Source organism: Numenius arquata, chromosome 8, assembly GCF_964106895.1.
Source record: "Numenius arquata chromosome 8, bNumArq3.hap1.1, whole genome shotgun sequence".
NCBI lineage: Eukaryota > Metazoa > Chordata > Aves > Charadriiformes > Scolopacidae > Numenius > Numenius arquata.
Genome location: NC_133583.1, coordinates 26647534 through 26668047, shown reverse-complemented (window position 1 = coordinate 26668047; position 20514 = coordinate 26647534). Strand labels below are relative to the sequence as shown.

Genomic DNA, 20514 nt, shown 5'->3' with positions numbered 1-20514 from the left:
GGGGAAGGGGGCTGTGGGAGGGTGGACATCGCTGCTGCCAGCCCTGGGCAATCACGAAGGGACCGTGGCTGCCACCGCTCCGTGTCCTTCGGCCACTCCATCCCGCTTCCCAGCCCCTCGGCATCCCTCCCATCCCTCGGGGTCGCACTCCCTCTGCTTTCATCGGGAGAAAAAGGGGCTGTTTCCCCCCGCTGCGTCCGCACAGCTCGGTGCCGCAGGCAGCAGCGCGCGGGGGCAGCCAGGATTTATACGGGACCTGCTGGCTCTGGGGGGGGCAGCATCCCAGGGAAGGCGTGGGAGCCTTACTCCCATTTTCCATAATAAAATCCCGGTGGGAACTGAATGTTCCTGGGTCGGGGCCGGAGGCAAACTCAGCGCCGCATTTCTCTGCCGCTCTGGCCTTGGGACTTAATCTCAAACCCGTTATCGCCGCCCCCATCGGGCGCTGGGGGGCAGCCGTACCAATTACGGCGGGTTTTGATATCCCTTCCAGCTATTTTTTTTTTTTTTTTCCCCCTGACCAGCTCAGGGTGGTTCGAGCTGATTCCTTTCCCCCCCGTTAGCCACGGCGGAGGGTGGGTGCCGGTTGCTTGGCTCCAGTTCTGCCGGGTATAAAGCCCCGGGAGCCCCTCTCCAACCCCATCCCTGGAGAGCAATGGCCGAGCTGCCCGTCCCGGAGCTGCCGGCCGCCTTGTCCCGCTGCAGCGGCCGCTTCACCATCAGCACCCTCCTGGGCATGGAGGAGGGCGGCCGGTGTCCCTACGCGCCCTCCGAGGGGGCCGGCTGCGACAGCGCCCACCCTACCCACCTCTCCAGCAGCACCCTCTGCACCAGGACCTTCGGCTACAACACGGTGGACGTGGTGCCGGCCTACGAGCACTACGCCAACAGCAAGGGGGGGGACGATGGCAGCAAGGGCAGACCCTCGCTGGCGGATCTCCACTCCATCCTCAAGGTAAGGCGGGCTTCGGCCGCGCCGCCGGCATCTCCAGCATCCCCCTGGCTGGGTCACTGGGCCACCACGGGGTGGCATCTCCCACTTCTTGATGCCGTGCCCAAGAAGAGATCACAGAATCACAGAATGGTAGGGGTTGGAAGGGACCTCGTGAGATCATTTAGTCATAGAATCTGAGAATCGCGGAATGGTTTGGGTTGGAAGGGACCTTCAAGACCATCCAGTGCCACCCCCTGCCCTGGGCAGGGACACCTCCCAACAGACCAGGTTGCTCCAAGCCCCCTCCAACCTGGCCTTGAAGCCCTCCAGGGATGGGGCAGCCACAGCTTCTCTGGGCAACCTGGGCCAGGCTCTCACCACCCTCACAGCAAAGAATTTCCTCCTGAGATGTCATCTCCATCGCCCCTCTTTCAGGTTAAAACTGTCGAACCCCCTGCCAGAGCAGGTCCACCCAGAGCAGGTTGCACAGGAATGCATCCAGGCAGGATTGGAATGTCTCCAGAGACTCCAAACCCTCCCTGGGCAGCCTGTTCCAGGGAAGGGGAAGTTCCCTGGAACTCACAGGGAACCCTCACAGGGAAGAAGTTCCTCCTCATGTTGAGATGGAACTTCTTATATTCAAGTTTGTGCCCGTTCCCTCTTGTCCTGTCCCTGGGCACCACTGAAAAAAGACCGGCCCCATCCTCCTGACACCCTCCCTTTCAGTATTTATAAGCATTGATCAGCTCCCCCCTCAGCCTTCTCTTCTCCAGACTGAAAAGACCCAAGTCCCTCAGCCTCTCCTCATCACAGAGGTGTTCTAGTCCCCTCACCACCTTCATAGCCCTTTGCTGTTCCCAGCGGTGTGCTCAGCCAGAGCTCTCCCCCCCACCCCCGGCCTGCCCTCACCTGCTGTCCCCTTGTCCCCGCAGCCGGACTCAGGCCGCCTCCACCCGCCGGTGTCCGACCCGCAGTGCAGCAATGGCCTGCCCGAGGAGGCGCCGGGGGAGCCGGGCAGAGCCCCCCAACCCGAGCCCGTCCGCTTCGGATGGGTGAAGGGCGTGATGGTGAGTGCCACTTGGTCCCATGGGGAGCATCCTCCTGCCCTCCCACACCACCCCAGGCAGGGGGACGATGCATGTGCTCCTCATCATCACATTTTGCCATATATATATATATGTATATATATATATATATATATATTTCGCAAGGAACTGCACTCTGGACAATCCCCCTGCCCTCCGTGGTGAGTCTCGGAGGAGCAGGAGGGGCAGAGTGGCCCCAGGCACCCACACGCTGAGGTCCCCTTCTCTGTGTTGTGTCCCCCCCCCCAGATCCGCTGCATGTTGAACATCTGGGGAGTCATCCTCTACTTGCGCTTGCCCTGGATCACCGCCCAGGCAGGAATCGGTGGGTGCCGTGGCGCACAGCGGGCAGGACGGTGGGACCAGGCTTGCCACCCACCGAAACACCTTGGGCAGGGGGTGGTGGCCATGCCGGCAGCATCGAGCATGCATCCTCGGGGGTCTCCCAGGGAAGCCGGAGGGTGTCTATGGGGCTGGGGGGGGACACAGAGGAATGAAGCGGTGCCCTCTCCCCGCAGCCCTGACGTGGCTCATCATCCTGATGTCCGTGACAGTGACCACCATCACCGGCTTGTCCATCTCCGCCATATCCACCAATGGCAAAGTGAAGTCAGGTAGCGTGTTGTCCCCCCTCCCAACACGGGCTGTGTGGTGCAGGGGGGGGCCCGAAAACGTGTCGAGGAGGCAACCAACATCATCGGGTGCTCCTGCCACCTCAGGTGGCACCTACTTCCTCATCTCCCGGAGCCTCGGGCCAGAGCTGGGAGGATCCATCGGGCTGATCTTTGCCTTCGCCAACGCGGTGGCCGTGGCCATGCACACGGTGGGCTTCGCCGAAACTGTCCGGGACCTGCTGCAGGTGAGAAAGCAGCTCTGTGTGTCCTCGGGGTCCTGTCCCCCCCACCTCCTCCATCCCCACCTCTTTCCCACACAAGCTGCATTAATTATCAATATTTATGTTAATGTTGGGCCACCAATAATCAACGGCTGGCCACTAAAACTTGTGGCAATCCCGGTAGTTGGGTAAAGAGAGGGTTCTTTCCGCATTGTGGTTGGTTTCCCCTCCCCAGGAGCACAACTCCCTCATCGTGGACCCCACCAACGACATCCGCATCATCGGGGTCGTCACCGTGACGGTGCTGCTGGGCATCTCCCTGGCCGGCATGGAGTGGGAGGCCAAGGTAACGCTGGCTTCTCCTGCTCACCTTATTCCCTTGGCCTGATAAGAGCTGTCCCCACTGCCCACAGGGCATCCAAGGAGCGGAGGATGCCCATAACTCCCTCAAAATGGGTGAGGGTTTCTCCTAGCGCATTCTTCACCCTCTCGGTGCCTAAGCCCCAACCCCTCAGCTGGCGCTTTCTGGTCTGGCAGGCACAGATACTGTTTTTCCTGGTCATCTTGGTTTCCTTCATAAATTACCTGGTGGGGACGGTGATCCCGGCCACCGCCGAAAAGCAAGCGAAGGGCTTCTTCAGCTACCGAGGTGGGTCCACCGTGGGTTGGGGTTACACTCAACAGGTCCAAGTGCATCGCTGGAGCCTGGCTCTTTGCTGCCTTTGGGGGAGAGGTTTGCTATTGGAAGGTGCTCCTCACTGAGAGATGTCGTTAAATGCATGGTGTCTTCCTCCCACGGGTTACCCACCATCAGTGGTGTGCCTCCATCCAGCGCTGAGCTGCTTCAGCCAGGAGAAAGGCCCCAAGTGCTTCTCCTCTGCTTCCTCCCCAGCCGAAATCTTTGCCCAGAACTTCGTGCCCAACTGGCGTGGACCCGAGGGCTCCTTCTTTGGCTTGTTTTCCATTTTCTTCCCGTCAGCAACCGGCATCCTGGCTGGGGCCAACATTTCAGGTGACCTGAAGGTGGGTTTTGAGCGTTGCTGCCTGTGCCGGTGTTTCTCAGGGCTCAGGCCCTGTTTTCCCCAGGGCTTTGGTTTTGGTCCAACTTCTAGACCCTATTTTATTTCTTCTGGAAACTTCGGGGAAGGCTCAGCCGGGAGAGTCTCTGCGCTTTAGTGTCACGATGAATTAAAATCCCTCTTGCACAGCAGCCCCAGTTAAAATGCCATTTTAGCGGTGCGGCTGGAAAGCTGTCTTACATCTCTCTGCGACTCCCTTGGGCAGGATCCCGCCGTGGCCATCCCCAAGGGCACCTTGATGGCCATCTTCTGGACCACCATGTCCTACCTGGTGCTTTCTGCTACCATCGGTGAGCAAAACGTCCTTGGGTGAGACGAAACGGGTGGCCTGGGAGGAAGCGGGTGGTGGGAATGGGGAGCAGCGGTGGGAACCCCAGGGCGAGTGTTGCAGATGCCAGACCTTATTCCTGCCTTCGCTGGGGGGGGGAGAAGGGGGGAATAAAGTCCTACTGGGTGGGCAACACAGCTTGTGGCATTGCTCATAGCCATCGTGGAGTGGGGCAGCCCCATGGCGGGCGACGGGGACGTGGGGCTGGGATGTGTGAAACTCTGGAGAGATGCCGGTCCCGCTCCGGGCAGTGAGTGGGTGCTGCATGTGTGTCCCCCCCTGCCACCCCAGGTGCCTGCGTGGTCCGGGACGCCTCGGGCAGCCTGAACGACAGCGTGGGGCTGGGCTCGCCGGGCTGCGAGGGACTGGCCTGCGACTTCGGCTGGAACTTCACCGCCTGCGCCCAGCGGCAGAGCTGCCGATACGGGCTCAGCAACTACTACCAGGTGCTGCTGGGGGGCACCACCCACGCCCCCCCTCCCAGCTCCTGGCCGGGTTTGTGCTGCGAGGGGTGGGTTTCCCGGGGCAGTCCCATGTCTGCATCCCCCCAGCATGGCGGGAGGCACCATTAAAACACTCGTGTACCAGGGACGCACCAGGGAGCACGTTTTCCTCTGGCTTTTGGACGTGGCTGGACTTTTCCGCCCGGATAATGTTGATGGAAAAGCCCTGAGGGCGGCAGGATGGGGCCCGTGGGCTGGGAATCCCTTGGAGCTGGGGTGGAGGCTGATGCACGAGGGGTTCCAGGGGTCCTGACCCCCTGGTTTTGGGGCAGAGCATGAGCATGGTGTCCGGATTCGGCCCCCTCATCACGGCGGGGATCTTCGGTGCTACCCTCTCCTCGGCGCTGGCCTGCCTCGTCTCAGCACCCAAAGTCTTCCAGGTAAGGGGATGGCATGTCCGTGTCCTCCAGCTCCTGTCCCCAGGCCCAGCAGGAGGAGCGGGTGATGCTCCTGGGTGTCACACTGTCACCAGCAGATGTATGACCGGGGGGAGGGGACATGCTCAGCGCTGCGGGGCTTCGTGGCCATGAGCAGCCCTGGGGCAAAGAGGATGCTGCCAGTGGCAAACGAGGCCAGTTTAGCCCTTGCTCTTACGGGTGCTGATGTCCCGTGTCCCCAGCGAAGTCCACAGTCCCCAACGCTTCTCTCCCTGCAGTGTCTCTGCAGGGACCAGCTCTATCCTCTCATAGGCTTTTTCGGGAAGGGCTACGGGAGGAACAGCGAGCCCATCCGCGGCTACATGCTCACCTACGTCATTGCCGTCGGCTTCATCCTCATCGGTAGGTCCTTGGCACCTTCCTGGTGGCCGCCACCAGCCGGGTGGCTCGGTCCCCATTGCCGACAACTTGCTCTCCTCCTCCTCCTCCCCGCAGCCGAGCTCAACGCCATCGCCCCCATCATCTCCAACTTCTTCCTCTGCTCCTACGCCCTCATCAACTTCAGCTGCTTCCACGCCTCCATCACCAACTCCCCAGGTGGGCTGTGCCGCGCCGTGCCGCGCCGTGCCGTGGGGCGGGGGGTTCCCCGTCCGGCCCCCCCTCCCGGCAGCGGCCGCTGTCTGTGTTTGCGTGCAGGCTGGCGACCCTCCTTTCGGTATTACAGCAAGTGGGCCGCTCTCTTTGGGGCCGTCATCTCGGTGGTGATCATGTTCCTGCTGACCTGGTGGGCAGCCCTCATTGCCTTCGGCATCGTCATATTCCTCCTGGGATATGTCCTCTACAAGAAGCCGGGTGCGTGGCGGTAACCCGGCACCGGCCATGCCCCAGGAGGTGTCCGACCCAATTGCTAACCCGTCTTCCCTACGTAGATGTCAACTGGGGCTCCTCCATGCAAGCCAGCTCGTACAACATGGCCCTCAACTACTCGGTGGGGCTGAGCGAAGTGGACGAACACATCAAGAACTACAGGCAAGGACGGCTTGGCGTGGTGCTGGGCATGGAGGAAGGAGGATGCAGAGCCAGCCACCACCACCAGCAAACCCAGGATGGCTTCATGCCCATAGCTGTGTCCTCACCACCATCCTCAGTAACTGGGAGCCCCAGCAAAACGTGGCTGTCTCCAAAATCCCATGTCTTTGCCGTGTGGGCAGAGGGAAAGGGGGACAAACCTTGCCTTCCCCACACCAGGCAGATGCGTTGGTCTCACCTGATATAAAAAGACCAAAGAATGAGGCTGGACCCTCAACCACGTGATTTCCTGTCACCCTAAAGATGCTCCCACTGGCCAGCCATGGGAGAAGAGACGCGGCTCGTTTTGAAGAGGCTCGGTGTCTCCCAAGTACCAGCCTTCGCCCTTTCCTCTCCCCTGCTGCAGACCCCAGTGCCTGGTGCTGACAGGCCCTCCCAATTTCCGCCCAGCCCTGGTGGACTTCGTGGGGACATTCACCAAGAACCTCAGCCTGATGCTCTGCGGCAACGTGCTGATCGTGAGTCACCTCCCAAAGCTGGTCGGTTCCTTGTCCTGGGGGCTCCGGAGGCTGGAAAATCCAGATGTGTCCTAGTGGGATCATGGGCCCCATGGATTGAAACATGCACATTTATGTGCCACCAGATGATGAAATGTGTCATCTGGAAGCCTCTCCAGCTTGTTAAGCAACACTGATGAAGCACCAGGATGCCCATGTGGGCTCATGGCTTCCCCTTGCTAATTAATTGCCAAAGAAAAGATGAGGTGGCATGAGGTGGTTGCTCAGAGGGCAGGGAGGGTCCTGCAGCCCTGAAGGCTCAAGAGCAACTGGGGACATGTGGTGCAGCAAACGCCAGCTCGTCCACAGCCACGGGGCTGCTGGCACCATGTGCGTTGGCTGTTGGCTCCCAAATTCGCTGGTTTTCTTGCTGTGATTGAAACCGTCCATCAGGTTTTGCCAGAGAACAAGTCATATGAGGAGAGGCTGAGGGAACTGGGCATGTTTAGTTTGGAGAAGAGGAGGCTGAGGGGGGACCTCATTGCCCTCTACAACTCCCTGAAAGGAGGGTGTAGAGAGGTGGGTGTTGGCCTCTTCTCCCAAGGGAATAATGACAGGACCAGAGGAAATGGTCTGAAGCTGGGGCAGGGGAGGTTTAGATTAGATATCAGGAAGAATTGCTTTACTGAGGGGGTGGTCAGGCACTGGAACAGCCTGCCCAGGGAGGTGGTGGAGTCGCCATCCCTGGAGGTATTTCAGAAATGTGTAGAGGTGGCACTTCAGGGCATGCTCTAGTGCCCGAGATTGTTGGGTTGTGTCTGTTTGTGGGTGGGTGTGGGGTGTGGTGGGTTTTTTTGTGTTTTTTTGTTTGTTTGTTTGTTTTTTGTGGCTGGACTCGATGATCTCAAAGGTCCCTTCCAACCATGAAGATTCTGTGAAAATTCCGATATTTTCCCTGGGAAAAGGCCTCTCCTGTTAAGCTTTGAGGAGGAGCATGGCCTCAACTTTTGCAATGATTTCGGAAGAGAGGAGCTAGATGTCCTTGGTGGCAAAACCAAGGGGAAGAGTGGAAGCTGGAAAGGGTCATCTGTGCCTGAGCCCCTTCCCTTTCTCTCCCCAGGGACCACGGCAGCAGAAGATGCCGGAGTCCCGGCTGACGGCAGACGGACACACCAAGTGGCTTACGAAGAGGAAGATCAAGGCTTTCTACACAGATGTGGTGGCTGAGGATCTGAGAAGCGGCGTCCAAATGCTCATCCAGGTAGGGCCACCTTCGGCCATTGATGGTCAGGTCTTCCACCATGGTTTGGGGAGCTCTGACCCTTGCTTCCCGACCTCTGGGTACCCCCCTTTGCATCGCTCCCCTGCGGGCTGGCACCACCCGTGTCCACCTGTCCTTGCAGAGGGGTCTCACAGGGACATCTCTCCATAGGCTGCCGGCCTTGGGAAGATGAGACCCAACATCCTGGTGCTGGGCTACAAGAGGAACTGGCAGACGGTGTCCCCGCAGAGCCTGGAGGACTACGTGGGCATCCTGCAGTATGGCCACACTGGATCCTCTGCCCCTGGGAACACCGGCACCCGGTGGTGGCCCTGTGGTTGGGTGTGGGGACACTGCGGCCACATCTTCAGGGTCCGGCCAGGCTGGCAGTGCCACCCAACATGAACTGGCCACCGTTAACTGCCTTCTCCCTCCTTCCAGCGATGCCTTCGATTTCAAGTATGGCGTGTGCTTAATGAGAATGAAGGACGGGCTGAACGTGTCCCGAGTGATGCAGGCTCACGGTAAGGAGTTTCGGGCAGCCGAGGGTGCTCAGAGACGTGCTGGAGCTGTGGGACGTGCCCACCAACGCTGTGTCCCCAGGTTGAAGGTGACGCTCCTGGGCTGGGACCGAAGGGGATGGGGACAGCAGGGTGCTGCCCGTGCCCTTTTCCTCTCTCCCCAGTTAACCCCACCTTCGAGGCAGCCGAGCACCCCGAGGAGAACGGCACCGGTGGCAGAGCAGCCCCGGGCACAGGTTGGTCCTGGCTCGGGTCCACCCAGAGCATCCCCGGCTTCGAGGATTATTTTCGGGGAGCCACCTTGGCAGGCAGGCCGGGGGTTTCAATGGGAGCAGATCTAGGGCCAAGAGGAAGCGGTGCCTCTAATCCGTGGCCACCAGTGCCCCTCACCGACGCCAGAACCCCCTTGCCCCAGCAGCAGACCCCGTTGCCTTGCCCAGCGAGCAGCAGGCGAGTACCATCTTCCAGAGCAAGCAGGGCAAGAAGACCATCGACATCTACTGGCTCTTTGATGACGGAGGTAACCTTCACCTTTGGCTGCTTCGGCTCCTCGCCGTCCGTCTGTCCAGCACCTCCACCGCGCTGCCTGGGAGGGCTCGGTCCTCGCCGAGTGGTGCCAGGGTGACGGGTCACCACCGCCGCAGTCTCCCATGGGGTGTTTTGGAGACAGGTCTCACGCTGCTCATCCCCTACCTGCTGGGGCGCAAGAAGCGGTGGGGAAAGTGCAGAATCCGGGTGTTCGTGGGCGGGCAGATCAACAGGATGGATGAGGAGAGGAAGGCGTAAGTGCTGGTGGCCGCTCGCACCCTACAGCCCCTCTTAGCCACGCGGCCACCGCCGCTGTCCCCGTGGGTGGGTGGCAGGAGCCGCTTCCACCCCCTCGAGCCCTCTAGGCTTTGCCGTGATGGATCTTCGGGCTCCGACCTGGCTGCTTTGCCTCGTTCCTCCGAAAATCAATGTGATTTTCGGGGGGAAAAAGCCAAGTGCAAACGGAGGACACTGGCGGGGGTTTCTGCGGGGACGGGTCCCTGACAGTCTTTGTCAAACGTGTCCTTTTCCCTCCGGCAGGATCGTCTCTCTGCTGAGCAAGTTCCGCCTGGGCTTCCACGAGGTCCACATCCTCCCCGACATCAACCAGAAACCCCGGCCGGAGCAGTAACCCTCCCCTTCCCCTTCTCCCCTCCTCCCCGTCCCCAGCACCCCCAAAAACCTCACCCGGACCCCCTTCCCCGGCACCGTCTGCTTGTCTTGCAGCGTCAGGAGGTTCGAGGACCTGATCGCTCCCTTCAGGCTGAACGACGGCTTCAAAGACGAGGCCACGGTGAACGAGATGAGGCAGGGCTGTCCCTGGAAGATTTCCGACGAGGAGGTCAACAAAAACAGAGCCAAGGTAGTGCCGGTGCCAGGAAAGGGGGGATCCCGCAAAGGGGTCTCCTGCTTTTGAGGCAAAATTCAGCCTTTTTTTGGCAACAACTATGTCGCACGACAACTCTCTCTGCCCCACAGTCGCTCCGGCAAGTGAGGCTGAACGAGATTTTGCTGGATTACTCGCGGGACGCAGCGCTCATAGCCATGTAGGTGCCAACAACATCCCTTTCTTGCCCCATGGAAATGGTTTCCCTGGATGTTCCTCCTCCCCCCCCAGCCCCATACGGGGACATCCCGGCCAGACACCCCACGACCCCACTGGGACAGTGAAACACCATGGTTCAAAAAGCCCTTGGAGAGCACCAAGGGGTCTGTGGCCAACAAGGGGAGGGGAAGATGTGGTGCTGCCCCATTTTTTTAGGGAAATAACCTGCAAATTAGCATGGGATTGGGAGTGGGGCTAAGGATGGAGCTGGGCTTGGCCCCCCCCACGTGCTCACCAGCCCCTTGCTGCCCCCACAGCACGCTGCCCATCGGCAGGAAGGGTCGCTGCCCCAGCTCCCTCTACATGGCCTGGCTGGAGACCCTCTCACAGGACCTGAGACCCCCCGTCATCCTCACTCGCGGCAACCAGGAGAACGTGCTGACCTTTTACTGCCAATAAAAGCTCCCGCATCCCTGCCAGCTCCGGATGTGCGTTTTTTTTCAGGCCAGTTTTGACCTCAGACTGCACATGCCTGGGGGGGTCTGGGGGAGCAGAGAAGGTGTGTGGTCACCAGCTCTCAGGAAACCCTCTTACAAAGACATGTTTTGCCAATCTCAGCCTTTGTAGGTTGTATATAGATATATAGATATAAGCACAGGAAGGACATGGACCTGTTGGAGCGGGGCCAGAGGAGGCCACAGAGATGCTGGGAGGGCTGGAGCCCCTCTGCTGGGAGGACAGGCTGAGAGAGTTGGGGGGGTTCAGCCTAGAGAAGAGAAGGCTCCGGGGAGACCTTAGAGCCCCTTCCAGTCCCTCAAGGGGCTCCAGGAAAGCTGGGGAGGGACTCTGGATGAGGGAGGGGAGCCATAGGACAAGGGGGAAGGGTTTGACACTGAAAGAGGGGAGATGGAGATGAGATGTGGGGAAGAACTTCTTTGCTGTGAGGGTGGTGAGAGCCTGGCCCAGGTTGCCCAGAGAAGCTGTGGCTGCCCCATCCCTGGAGGGGTTCAAGGCCAGGTTGGAGGGGCCTTGGAGCAATGTGGTCTGTTGGGAGGTGTCCCTGCCCATGGCAGGGGGTGGGACTGGATGGTCTTTAAGGTCCTTTCCAACCCAAACCATTCTGTGATCCTATGATTCGATATAAAATAATGCAGGTCCCATAACCCAGGCATTGCTCTGGGCTGGGTTTAGCCGGAGCCATGCAGGTGAGGTGTGGGGTCCCATCCTGAGAGCAGCGAGGAGACAATGGGACCTCCAAGCCACCGTCCCAGGATGAGAAACCCAGCGCCGAGCCCAGAGGCTGCGGGGACCCCACATGTCCACTCGGGAACGGGGACTCCCATCCTCAAAACAAGCTTAGCCAGTCCCCAACAGCCGAGCGGGGGCGAGATGTCACCTGGGGCTGTGGTGCCCGGCTGCAGGCGCACATCCAGCCCCCGATGGAGATAAAATTCACCACCAGAACCAGGGTATTTCCCAGCGCAGATGGCCCCGAGTGGGAGCAACCGACCCCGTGCGAGGCAGGAGCAAAGCTGGTTTCCAAACACACAACCCAGGCCCCCTTGTCACCCCGCAGGAGAAACACACAACTCCTTTCACCTCGATCTTTATAGAATTTACTGATAATCACCACCAGGGTTAGAAGTGTCAGTAAAAAAATAAAATTTACAGAGTTTTCTATGGTACAAAGATTTGTTCACGACAAGCGCGGTCGTTAGTGAGAGGGGAAGTCGGGCAGTATCTAAACGAGCAGAAAGCAGGGCCCCGTGTCTCAGCTGGAGCAGCGACATCGCCCCAGGGCAGGGACCTTCTCTCCAAGAAGTGTCCTTGAGCCACGCTCCTGGCCGGGGGGGTTCGCAGCACTGCCCACCCCCGGGACACCTCGGCATGGACATTTTTGCAAGCTCTTGGAAGCTTTTGGCAAGTCTGAGTGAGAAAAGTCTACCAAAACCTGCTGAAAACTGAAGGAATTCCTCTTACTCAGGATGAGGAACACAAAGGGAAGACCAAAGCGACGTGATGAGAGGGGAGGAAACCACCGGCAGTGACCGATCTGGTGCATCGACTCAAAAACCACTCCTCCTTCCCATCTGGATCTGGTTTTACCGGAGAGGGAAGACAGGAAGGCAGTCAGGAGAGCGGAGGATGCTCTGCGAGTACCGAGGTGACACAAAGACCTCTCCCCCAGCGCTAATACCCGTCACAACAAGTCAGCAGCTGGTTTTTCACCTTCTGTGCAAGAATTCCCTGAAAATTCCCCAGCGCCTGGGCACAGAGAGGCACCACCGGCTCCAACCACTCCACTTCCAAACACTGGCCGAGCTGCCAACTCTCTTCAGTGGAGCAGCACCCCCCTCAAAAATTACTTTGGGAGATCACAACAGGTAAAAATCAGGAGGTTTTCAGTTTGCCCAGCACCGAGTGATTTTATCGAGCGATTTTTTTTTTTTTTCCCTTTGTTCTGAGCACAGCACACGGGGCACTCCGAAGATCCAGGGTTTAGGATACATTACACCCCTCGGACCTCACCCACCTAACGAGAAGCATTCACATTAAAATCTTTCCTAAAATGCACAGCTTTATTCCCGGAATTAACACGGGCTAAAATTTCGAGCCATCTCAGTAAGTAGCTCCTGAAAAACACCTCTCTCCATCACCCATCAACAGACCGCTCTGCGTAAGTTAGTACATAAAGAGAAATCCTTTTTCATGATTAACACGTGGCCCTGTCGAGGGTTGTTTCAGCACAGAGGACATGGGGTTCAAGGAAGATAACTGGCCTTACGAAACGTTGCAGGTAAAAAAGGCGGAGCTGGTTTGGAAACCAAAGGAGTTCAGCAAAACCACAGCTGGGAGTTGTGTCCTGGGAGGCTGGACACGGGCGGTCCCTTCCCTCGGCAGCCCACGCGACTGTCTGCTGGCAATAAACAAACAAGGACCACGGCAAAGCCACCTCCTTGGGGTTCAACCTCCGCTTCCCCAAGGGCCCCTCCAAAAAAATCAAGCCCCCAGAAAGCGCCCAGCCAGCTATTTGGGAGCCCCGGCCGCAGGGTGTGCCTCCAGGCAACAGGGCAGGTCTAAAAGTTAGTTAAAAATCACTTAAAACCAAGCAAACTAAAACAATTAATCAGGAGAGACCACGCTGCCTGCCAGCAAGGGTTGCTTTGGGGCTGTGTTCACACGGCATGTCACTGATGGACACGGGAATCACCCGGGCTCCTCCCGGGACCCTCACAGGCATCCCCACCACCGCCTCGCTGCAGATGGGATGCCGAGAATGGGGCGATCCTCCCGCCTCCGCACCCGGGGAGCCCCTGTCACGACAAGCTAGCACCGGCCGTGCAGCTGTCACCAGCGCAGTCACAAGCCATGCCAGTGAAGGCGCCCAATTCCACCCCACCAGCGTAAACATGATCAGCGAGGACAAAGGAGAAGGGAGAAGTTTAAAAACACGAGGCTCCCGCAGAGCCCGAGAAGCAGCAGCAGCGCACGGTCACACGCGCGCCCTGGGATTTCTAGCGTGGGCTCTGCAGGGAGGGCAGGAGGGGCACGGCGTCAGGAGAGCTCCACCGTAATAAAATTCACAAAATCAGTGATCCTCTATACGCCGGTTATTTTCTCCTGACGCAGCATTCATAGTCACAGCTCTCGGCCACAAATGTGCACTTTTCATCTATCTAAAATGATTTTTTTCCTTTGGCTGCTCCCAAATTCGCTATGATCAAGACCTGGCATTAGGAAGTTGGGGCCAGGAAGAAAACAAATTAATTTTCTCATTAAAAAAAAATCACATTAAAAGAGCTTCAGGTTCACTGCAAACAAAGCAGCAAGAGGTCAACGCATTAAGTGAGCTCCGGAGACATCACATCACTCCGTGGTACTGTTTCTACCCCAAAAACGGGGGGGGGTGTCACATCTGAGTAACGTCCTGTTGCTACAATTCGTCACTGGTGAAAGGTACACGGGCCTCCTCCGCCTCTGGAAGCCATTTTCCTATCCTCCAGAGAAATAAAGTTTCACTTGGCACTTCATGTTACAAAAGAGTAACAAAATTCACAATGTTTAGCATATTTTCAAGCCAGGCTGGAGGCAGGAGCAGGTCTGCACGGGTCCTTTAACCAGTGGGGAATCACACGCCAGGGCACTCCTCGAGTTGCGCTCCCTCCTTATTTGTTTTAGAGATGGCGCCGGCGGCAGACCCTTTGCTCCTCCTTCGATTTGTGATCTCTGGCATCTGAGGAAGAGCTAGAGAGTGGCTAAAATGCGCAGAAACGAAACCACCACCACGCAGAATGTCTGGCCCACTCCTAAAATGAGGGCTTCGAAGGGAATCATTTTTTTCCCAGCAGCTCTGTAAACTCCAGCAATGGCAGCACCTGCGGAGAGAAGAAAAAGCTGAAGCGTGACTGGGCATGGGAGACACACGCTGTTTTACCACGAGGAAGTCTCAGAGACTGTGAGACCGGGACAGAGGACAGGAGGGTCTGTGGGAGAAGGCCCCAAAGCCCTGAGTACTGGCTGGCAGGAGCTCTGGACTGGGTTTACCATGACAAACCTCAGCCAAGTAACCAATGCTTGCTGGTGGCAATAGGTAAATTGGTGGGGAAAGTCTGTCGAGGCCTCCAGAAGGTGTGGAGGTTGGGGCAGTTTTGGACATACTCTCGTCACAAGATCCTCTACACCACAGCCCACAAGCTGCAAATATTACCCAGTTCTGGGCACAGAAACCAAACGTCTAAGTGGTTTTTTTTCCCCGGTGCTCAGAAACCTGAAAACCCACCTGGCTCTGCACCTGCCGGGCATTTGCAGTGACCCCGACAATGGGCTCGATAGGTGGCATGCTCCACCCCATTGTGTTCAGGTTTGGGCCCCTCATGACAAGAAAGACCTTGAGGGGCTGGAGTGGGTCCAGAGAAGGGTAACGGAGCTGGTGAGGGGTCTGGAGCACAAGTCTTATGAAGAGCGGCTGAGGGAGCTGGGGGTGTTCAGCCTGGAGAAAAGGAGGCTGAGGGGAGACCTTCTCGCTCTCTACAACTCCCTGAAAGGAAGGTGTAGCCGGGGGGGGGTGTCGGTCTCTTCTCCCAAGGAACAGGCGATGGACAAGAAGAAACGGCCTCAAGTTGCTCCAGGGGAGGTTTAGGATGGATATAAGGGAAAATTTTACACTGAAAGGGTTATCAAGCATTGGAACAGGCTGCCTGGGGAAGCGGTGGAGTCACCATCCCTGGAGGTATCTAAAAGCTGGACAGATGTGGTGCTGAGGGACATGGGTCAGTGGTGGGTTGATGGTTGGACTCGATGATCTGAAAGGTCCCTTCCAACCCGGGCAACTCTATGATTCTATTCTATGAACTATTTCAAACATGGGGCGAGGGGGGAATATAACCAGAACATTCATCTCCTCTCTACCCAAGGGAATGCCACGGTTTGCTACGCTCCCGAAGGCAACCTCTGATTATGACAGAGCCACCCGGATGCTATTTTCGAGCATCTGCCGTACTTGTCAGGATGCCAGCGGTAATGGGTCCCACGATGCCCATCAGCAGGAGGCTCACGGACATGAACCTGCCGTACTTGTGATGCCTGAGGGTGAAGAGCGCTAGCAAAGCAGCCGGGACGTGGAAGGAGAGAGAGGAGACCAGGGCCCACAGGAAGACGCCATACCACATCTCTGTGGAGAGAAGGGCCGTGAGAGCAGGCTCGGAGCCCGCGGGCCTGAGGGCCCCGCTCCGAGCAGGCCCCGCGGCGGGGAAAGGTACCTGGGAAGGTGGAGAGCGGGCTGGAGTAGGTGGTGGTGCCGTTTCCCACGCGTGGTACCAGGCGGAGGCTGAGGATCTGCTGCAGGAGCCCCCCACCACCGCCGCCGCCGCTCGCCTCACCGCCCTCCATCCCCTCACCGGCCCCGCCGCCGCCATCCGCCGGCTCCCCTTCCGCCCGCCCCCCCTTCCGCCTCTCCCAGCCAATGGGAAGCGCCGTGCCCTGACAGGCAGGTCTCCCAACCAACCGCCGCTCGCCGGTCCGCGCCACCACCCCCGCGCTGCCATGGGAACGGCTGTCAGCCGCAAAGGATGCCGGGAGCCCACCCGTAAACGGAAGCGCATCCGGTGGCCGGAGGGGCGCTCTAGCCCTCTCGGCGGCTCTCTCCTCGCTGCTTCCCGTCCTCGGCGCCGCCTCGGCGGGCGCAGCCGCCTCCCGCCCCGCCAGGGGGCGCCGTGGCACCGGCGGAGACGCTCTGGGCGGCGGCGGGCGCGTGAGGGGGAGGAGGAGGAGGAGGAGGAGAAGGAGGAGGAGGCGGCGGCGGCGGCGGCGGCGGGGCCGGCACCATGTCGGGCTCTGAGGAGTACTCCTCGGCCGAGGACGAGGACTACGTGCCCTCGGGTGAGCGGGGACGGGCCTGGGGCAGGGGGGCGGCGGCGGTCTGGGTGGTCCCGGTGCCGGTGCTCACCGGGTGTGCTTGCAGGTGCGGAGTACAGCGAGGACGACGTGAGCGAGCTGGTGCGGGAGGAGGCGGCGGACAGCCCGCGGCCGCCCCGCGGCAGGAGGAGCGCCCGCCGCCCCGCCAGCAGGTAACGGCCGCGGCCCGAGCCGCCTCCGCTTCCCCGGGTGGGAACATCCGCGTTTAGTTCGGCCCGGCCCGGCCCGGCTGGGAGCCGCCTCCGCCGGTGCTCGTTCCGCCGGGCGCAGCGCTGAGGGGCTGAGAAACGCTTCCCTTCCTTCCGGCTTCACGTCAGGGGCAGAGACCCTCGGGCTTGAGAGATGCCGTGCCTGGAAACCTTCCCCGGGAGCTAGTTCTTTTCCTTCTAATAAGCCTTTTTTAGGTAAAAAAAACACCTTTTGGTGCCACATACGTACAGTTTGTTTAAAATTGGTTCCTATCCTGCCCGAGTTCTCCTCCCCTGTGGTTCCTGCAGCATCCCGGAGTCCGTTATATACTTACAGATAATGTGCAAAGCCCACTTCAGGGGTCTGCCTGCTTCTGCCTGGCTGTGTTCTCTGAACAGCATCAGCTTTTAATTAATAAGCTTCACCCCCATGATTAGGGGAATCCTCCCAGGTAGAATGTCTTAGCGAGAATACGAAGTACCATGTTGCTTCACCTGTGCTTACAGTTCAGCTCTGGAATAGTGTTGCAGCACCTCAGCATATATACATATATATATATATATGTTTTTTGTTTTGGCATCTGCTTCTAGGAAGAGGAAGAAAGGAGGTCTCTTGCTAGAGCCAGACGGGAAAGAGGAAGAGAAGGCTCAGCGGAATGAAGAGGAGGAGGAAGAGGAGGAAGTGGACAATATAGAGCAGGTGGAAAGAAACAGAGAAGAAGAAGAAAAAAAGAAAGAGGATGCTCTTTGGGCCAGTTTCCTTAGCGACGTGGGACAGAAACCCAAAGCGGTAGCTGCCACGCAAGTGACACAAGGGAAGAAGGTAATGGGGGCCTGGGCCTTCGCTCAGGGGGTGTGGGAAGGGCCTGAAGCTTTCGAGGACACAGTGTTGGTTCTAACTGATACCAAATGTCAGTCAGAGCTGGGAAGAGGCTGGGTTTGCTCCTGGTTTCCTTCCAACTGGGGAGGTCTGTGATCTGGCGGAGCTGCTTGTCAGCATCTCGGAGTGTCCCACGGAGCGCTGTTGGCTTCTCTTCCCGGTCCTGGATTCTCCTTGTGACGTAGGAGCAGCACAATGAGCTTCCGTTTGAGTTGTGCTTATGGGCACAGCTCTCCCCCAAGACTTGTGTCTTTCCTGATGCTCAGAAAAGGGGAGACTCTGTGTGTGTGTGAGTGGGGAAGCAGGAGAGACCTGTGCTGACACGTCTGTGCCTTCATCCTCGTACAGTGAGGGGATCTGGAAGATGCTGCATGTTGGGATGGACTTTTGTAACAAGAATGAATCTGGCTTTCTATAGTTTCCTTTATAAACCCCATCAATGTGCTCTCACTCTTTGTCTGCGGAGAGAATTCTGTATGTAATCAGCCATTTAAAAGGATTTGGTTCTTAATAAAACCAAATGCACGTATTTGCCTTGCAAAACCTTTCACACTGAAGCTGGTAGAAGGGAAGAAGGAAGAAGATACCAAAACTGACTCCCTGTTGCTAGAATTGTCTTTTTTTTTTTTTTTTTCTTCCTGAGTGGTCACCTAAAAAAAGTATTTTGTAACAAAAGTCTGGCCTCTTGGCTCAGTGATGCCTGGCGAGTACGGTTCTCACTATGTGAAGCTTCTTTCTACAACTTGGTGGAAGGTCGACAGAACAAGTGCGGTCGTGTAATCTTTGCTTGCAGACTTCCAGAAGAAGAGTACTTTCTTCTGAACCGTCCTGCTTCTCTCCAGCTCAGTTGTTACTGGCTGAGCAGCTGAGATGGTTACAGGTAGAATTAGAGAGAAGGAGAGAGGAAAAGTTCTCTCCTGAGCAATTCTGCTTTTATGGACAGATCCCTAAAATGTGAGTGCTGGTTGAAAGTTCCTCCGTGGCCCAGAGTAATTTATGGAGAGACGCAGTTCCTTTGTTCTCTTTGTGAACTTCTTGATTTGGACTTAGGGTGTCTGCTTGAAGATCTCTGTTGTGTGTGGTTGATTTAGAGCAAGAACTTTGGGCTTTGTTTGGATTACTTAAAGGTTCTGAGTATTTTATGTACGCTGTTAAAAGCTGTAGTTGTGATGGAGTAAATGAAGAGGAGTTGTTGACATATAGCTTAATAAAGATATTTCCCTCTCAAATTAAAGAGACGTTACTGACCAGTAGCTTAATGTCTTCAGACTTCTCTATGAAGATCAGCCTTGCTGTTCCTGCTGATGGGTTGTGTTCCACTAGATTCTTGAGTAAAAATTAAGATATTTCTGTGTAATCCACCCCGGCAGTTTTACTGCCTGGTGGTGTTTAGTTTGGGAAAACTGAGTCTTGAAGCTTTTGCTTGCTTTCTGAACCACAGCAGTGTATTCTTGCTGCTTCCTAGGTCTGCTTGGCTCCACAAATGCATTGTTTTGCTTTCTCCTTTGTATGTTTCACAGGCTGAAGGAGACAAGAGCGGGAACAAGCTTCAGGAGAAACCAAAAGACTCTGAGAAGCCAAAAGATTCAGGAAAAGTGACAATCACCAAAGTGTTTGATTTCGCCGGTGAGGAAGTCAGGTAAGTTGGCAGATGTGACGCGTCTGCTGTGGGTTCGGTGCAAGCTGGGTGCTGGTCTGCTGCTGGCAGGCTGGAGATGTGCTCCGAAGCAATGGGGTGTCTTCTTTTTCCTTCACACTTTTTTTTTTTTGATCATGAACACAGACAGGCCTCAGGGAAAATGAGGCCAAGATTTTTCTGCCTGGGGGCTGCCAGAGTATCCTTATACGCAGACCTCAGCCTTTCCTCAACTTCAAAATATGCCTGTAAATTCACTTAGGCTTCCCCATCTGGACACTGTTGGTGAAACTTCTAGGTGGCCACCGTGAAGGCTGAGGCAAGGAGAGAACCGCGTGTGGCCCCACAGGGATGGCAGTAACGGATTTCGTTCCTTCAGCCTAGTCCTGCGCTGGGGGCAGGATACTTGCTGGCCCTTTGCAGAGAGTAAGCGGTGTTTTGCTCAAGGGGTGAATAGCTGAGTGGTTTCACCTCTGAAACGGCTGCAACAAAGGTGATGGCCTTGGTAAAAATCGTCCTTTAGACTGAGTTTGGCTTGTAAAACATGCTGCAAAAAAGGGCAGGCGTTTTTATAAATGTGTAAGACCAGAACTCAGGGGCCTGGGTGAACACACTTGAAATCTGAATGCACTGGGACCTCGTGGTTATTACTATGGTGTAATTATATATTTTTTTTTTTTTAATACGTAGCTGTAAACCTGATTTTTCTCAGATGAGAATTTCGCTGCAATTTGGTGTGACAGCAGAGGGCAGCAGTTCCCAGCAATGCCACCCACTGCCTAAATCTGGAGGAGGAAGCAGAGAGCAGGGGCTTCCGCTGCTCTTGCTTTTCGAGTCAGCGCTGCTGCCTGAGCTGTTTGAAAAATCTGAGGAGAGCCATGACTCATAGCAGCGACTTCCCTGTTTCCCTGCAGATTCCGGGCTGCAGGAATACCCTTCGTTCACTGATGAAATGGCAAAGAATGTACTGCTGCAGCTTTCCTGAGAGAGAATCCTCAATTTTTCTGGGTTTTGTTTTTTTTTTTTTTTTCTGGTTCAAACACAATGTCATACCAGGTGGGAATAGCTGAAGCTGTAGGATCTCGGGGCTGTCATGCAAAAGCCTTGTTGGGTTCTGATGTATCATCAGGTGCTATATAGCAGAACCGCGTTCCTGGTGCTTTGGGGTTGCATGAAATCAGTGTGGAATCTCATCTGGAATCTGGACATGTCCCTCAGTCTGTTGTAGGTGAGCATCATGTCCTAACACGAGCATAGACGTGTATTGCTTAAAGGAGGGTGTTGATTTACAGGGAAACTTGCCTCGTAGGCTTCCTTCAGAACATGAGTCTTCCACTTGTGGAAAGGATTATTTTTTCATGCAGTTTTTTGTGA

General features: G+C 56.8%; 3 protein-coding genes across 5 annotated transcripts in view; 2 read left to right on the top strand and 1 right to left on the bottom strand.

Moving 5' to 3' along the window:
- Positions 1-655: 655 nt before the first annotated feature.
- Positions 656-10481, top strand: SLC12A3 (solute carrier family 12 member 3). Of its 2 annotated transcripts, none has more exons than XM_074151216.1 (26): positions 656-955; positions 1867-2001; positions 2269-2344; positions 2538-2633; positions 2739-2878; positions 3090-3200; positions 3392-3503; positions 3747-3877; positions 4139-4223; positions 4553-4707; positions 5037-5144; positions 5420-5543; positions 5637-5738; positions 5838-5993; positions 6071-6170; positions 6577-6688; positions 7788-7928; positions 8100-8206; positions 8370-8452; positions 8614-8685; positions 8868-8969; positions 9120-9231; positions 9518-9604; positions 9704-9839; positions 9956-10023; positions 10340-10481. In XM_074151216.1, exons 1-26 carry the CDS (start codon positions 656-658, stop codon positions 10479-10481), a joined length of 3093 nt encoding a protein of 1030 aa, XP_074007317.1. The 2 variants fall into 2 exon arrangements, with proteins under 2 accessions (XP_074007317.1, XP_074007316.1); XM_074151215.1 differs by having other exon boundaries at positions 8865-8969.
- Positions 10482-14267: 3786 nt separating this feature from the next.
- Positions 14268-15911, bottom strand: TMEM170A (transmembrane protein 170A). 2 transcript variants are annotated; one of them, XM_074152455.1, is made up of 3 exons: positions 15782-15911; positions 15523-15693; positions 14268-14398 (listed from the first exon to the last, which is right to left on the bottom strand). In XM_074152455.1, the coding sequence occupies exons 1-3, from the start codon at positions 15909-15911 to the stop codon at positions 14268-14270; spliced, it is 432 nt and encodes a 143-aa protein (XP_074008556.1). The 2 variants fall into 2 exon arrangements, with proteins under 2 accessions (XP_074008556.1, XP_074008557.1); XM_074152456.1 differs by having other exon boundaries at positions 15592-15693.
- Positions 15912-16286: 375 nt separating this feature from the next.
- CFDP1 (craniofacial development protein 1) overlaps positions 16287-20514 on the top strand; it is a 68716-nt gene continuing 64488 nt past the window's right edge. The window contains exons 1-4 of the mRNA XM_074152010.1: positions 16287-16400; positions 16483-16588; positions 17216-17447; positions 19025-19143. Of these exons, the coding sequence (XP_074008111.1) occupies positions 16346-16400; positions 16483-16588; positions 17216-17447; positions 19025-19143 (512 nt within the window). The 5' untranslated portion in view covers positions 16287-16345. The remainder of the gene's footprint in view (positions 16401-16482; positions 16589-17215; positions 17448-19024; positions 19144-20514) is intronic.

What these genes read in the sequence shown, in the direction of transcription:
- TMEM170A (XM_074152455.1), bottom strand. Translation starts at nt 15,911, where the DNA reads ATGGAGGGCGGTGAGGCGAGCGGCGGCGGCGGTGGTGGGGGGCTCCTG. An exon ending in CCCGCTCTCCACCTTCCCAG is followed by an intron (nt 15,694 to 15,781) that starts GTACCTTTCCCC and finishes TTCTCTCCACAG; the next exon opens with AGATGTGGTATGGCGTCTTC. An exon ending in TACCGCTGGCATCCTGACAA is followed by an intron (nt 14,399 to 15,522) that starts GTACGGCAGATG and finishes TTCTCTCCGCAG; the next exon opens with GTGCTGCCATTGCTGGAGTT.
- SLC12A3 (XM_074151215.1), top strand. Translation starts at nt 656, where the DNA reads ATGGCCGAGCTGCCCGTCCCGGAGCTGCCGGCCGCCTTGTCCCGCTGC. An exon ending in GCATGGAGTGGGAGGCCAAG is followed by an intron (nt 3,201 to 3,391) that starts GTAACGCTGGCT and finishes CTGGTCTGGCAG; the next exon opens with GCACAGATACTGTTTTTCCT. An exon ending in ACATTTCAGGTGACCTGAAG is followed by an intron (nt 3,878 to 4,138) that starts GTGGGTTTTGAG and finishes TCCCTTGGGCAG; the next exon opens with GATCCCGCCGTGGCCATCCC.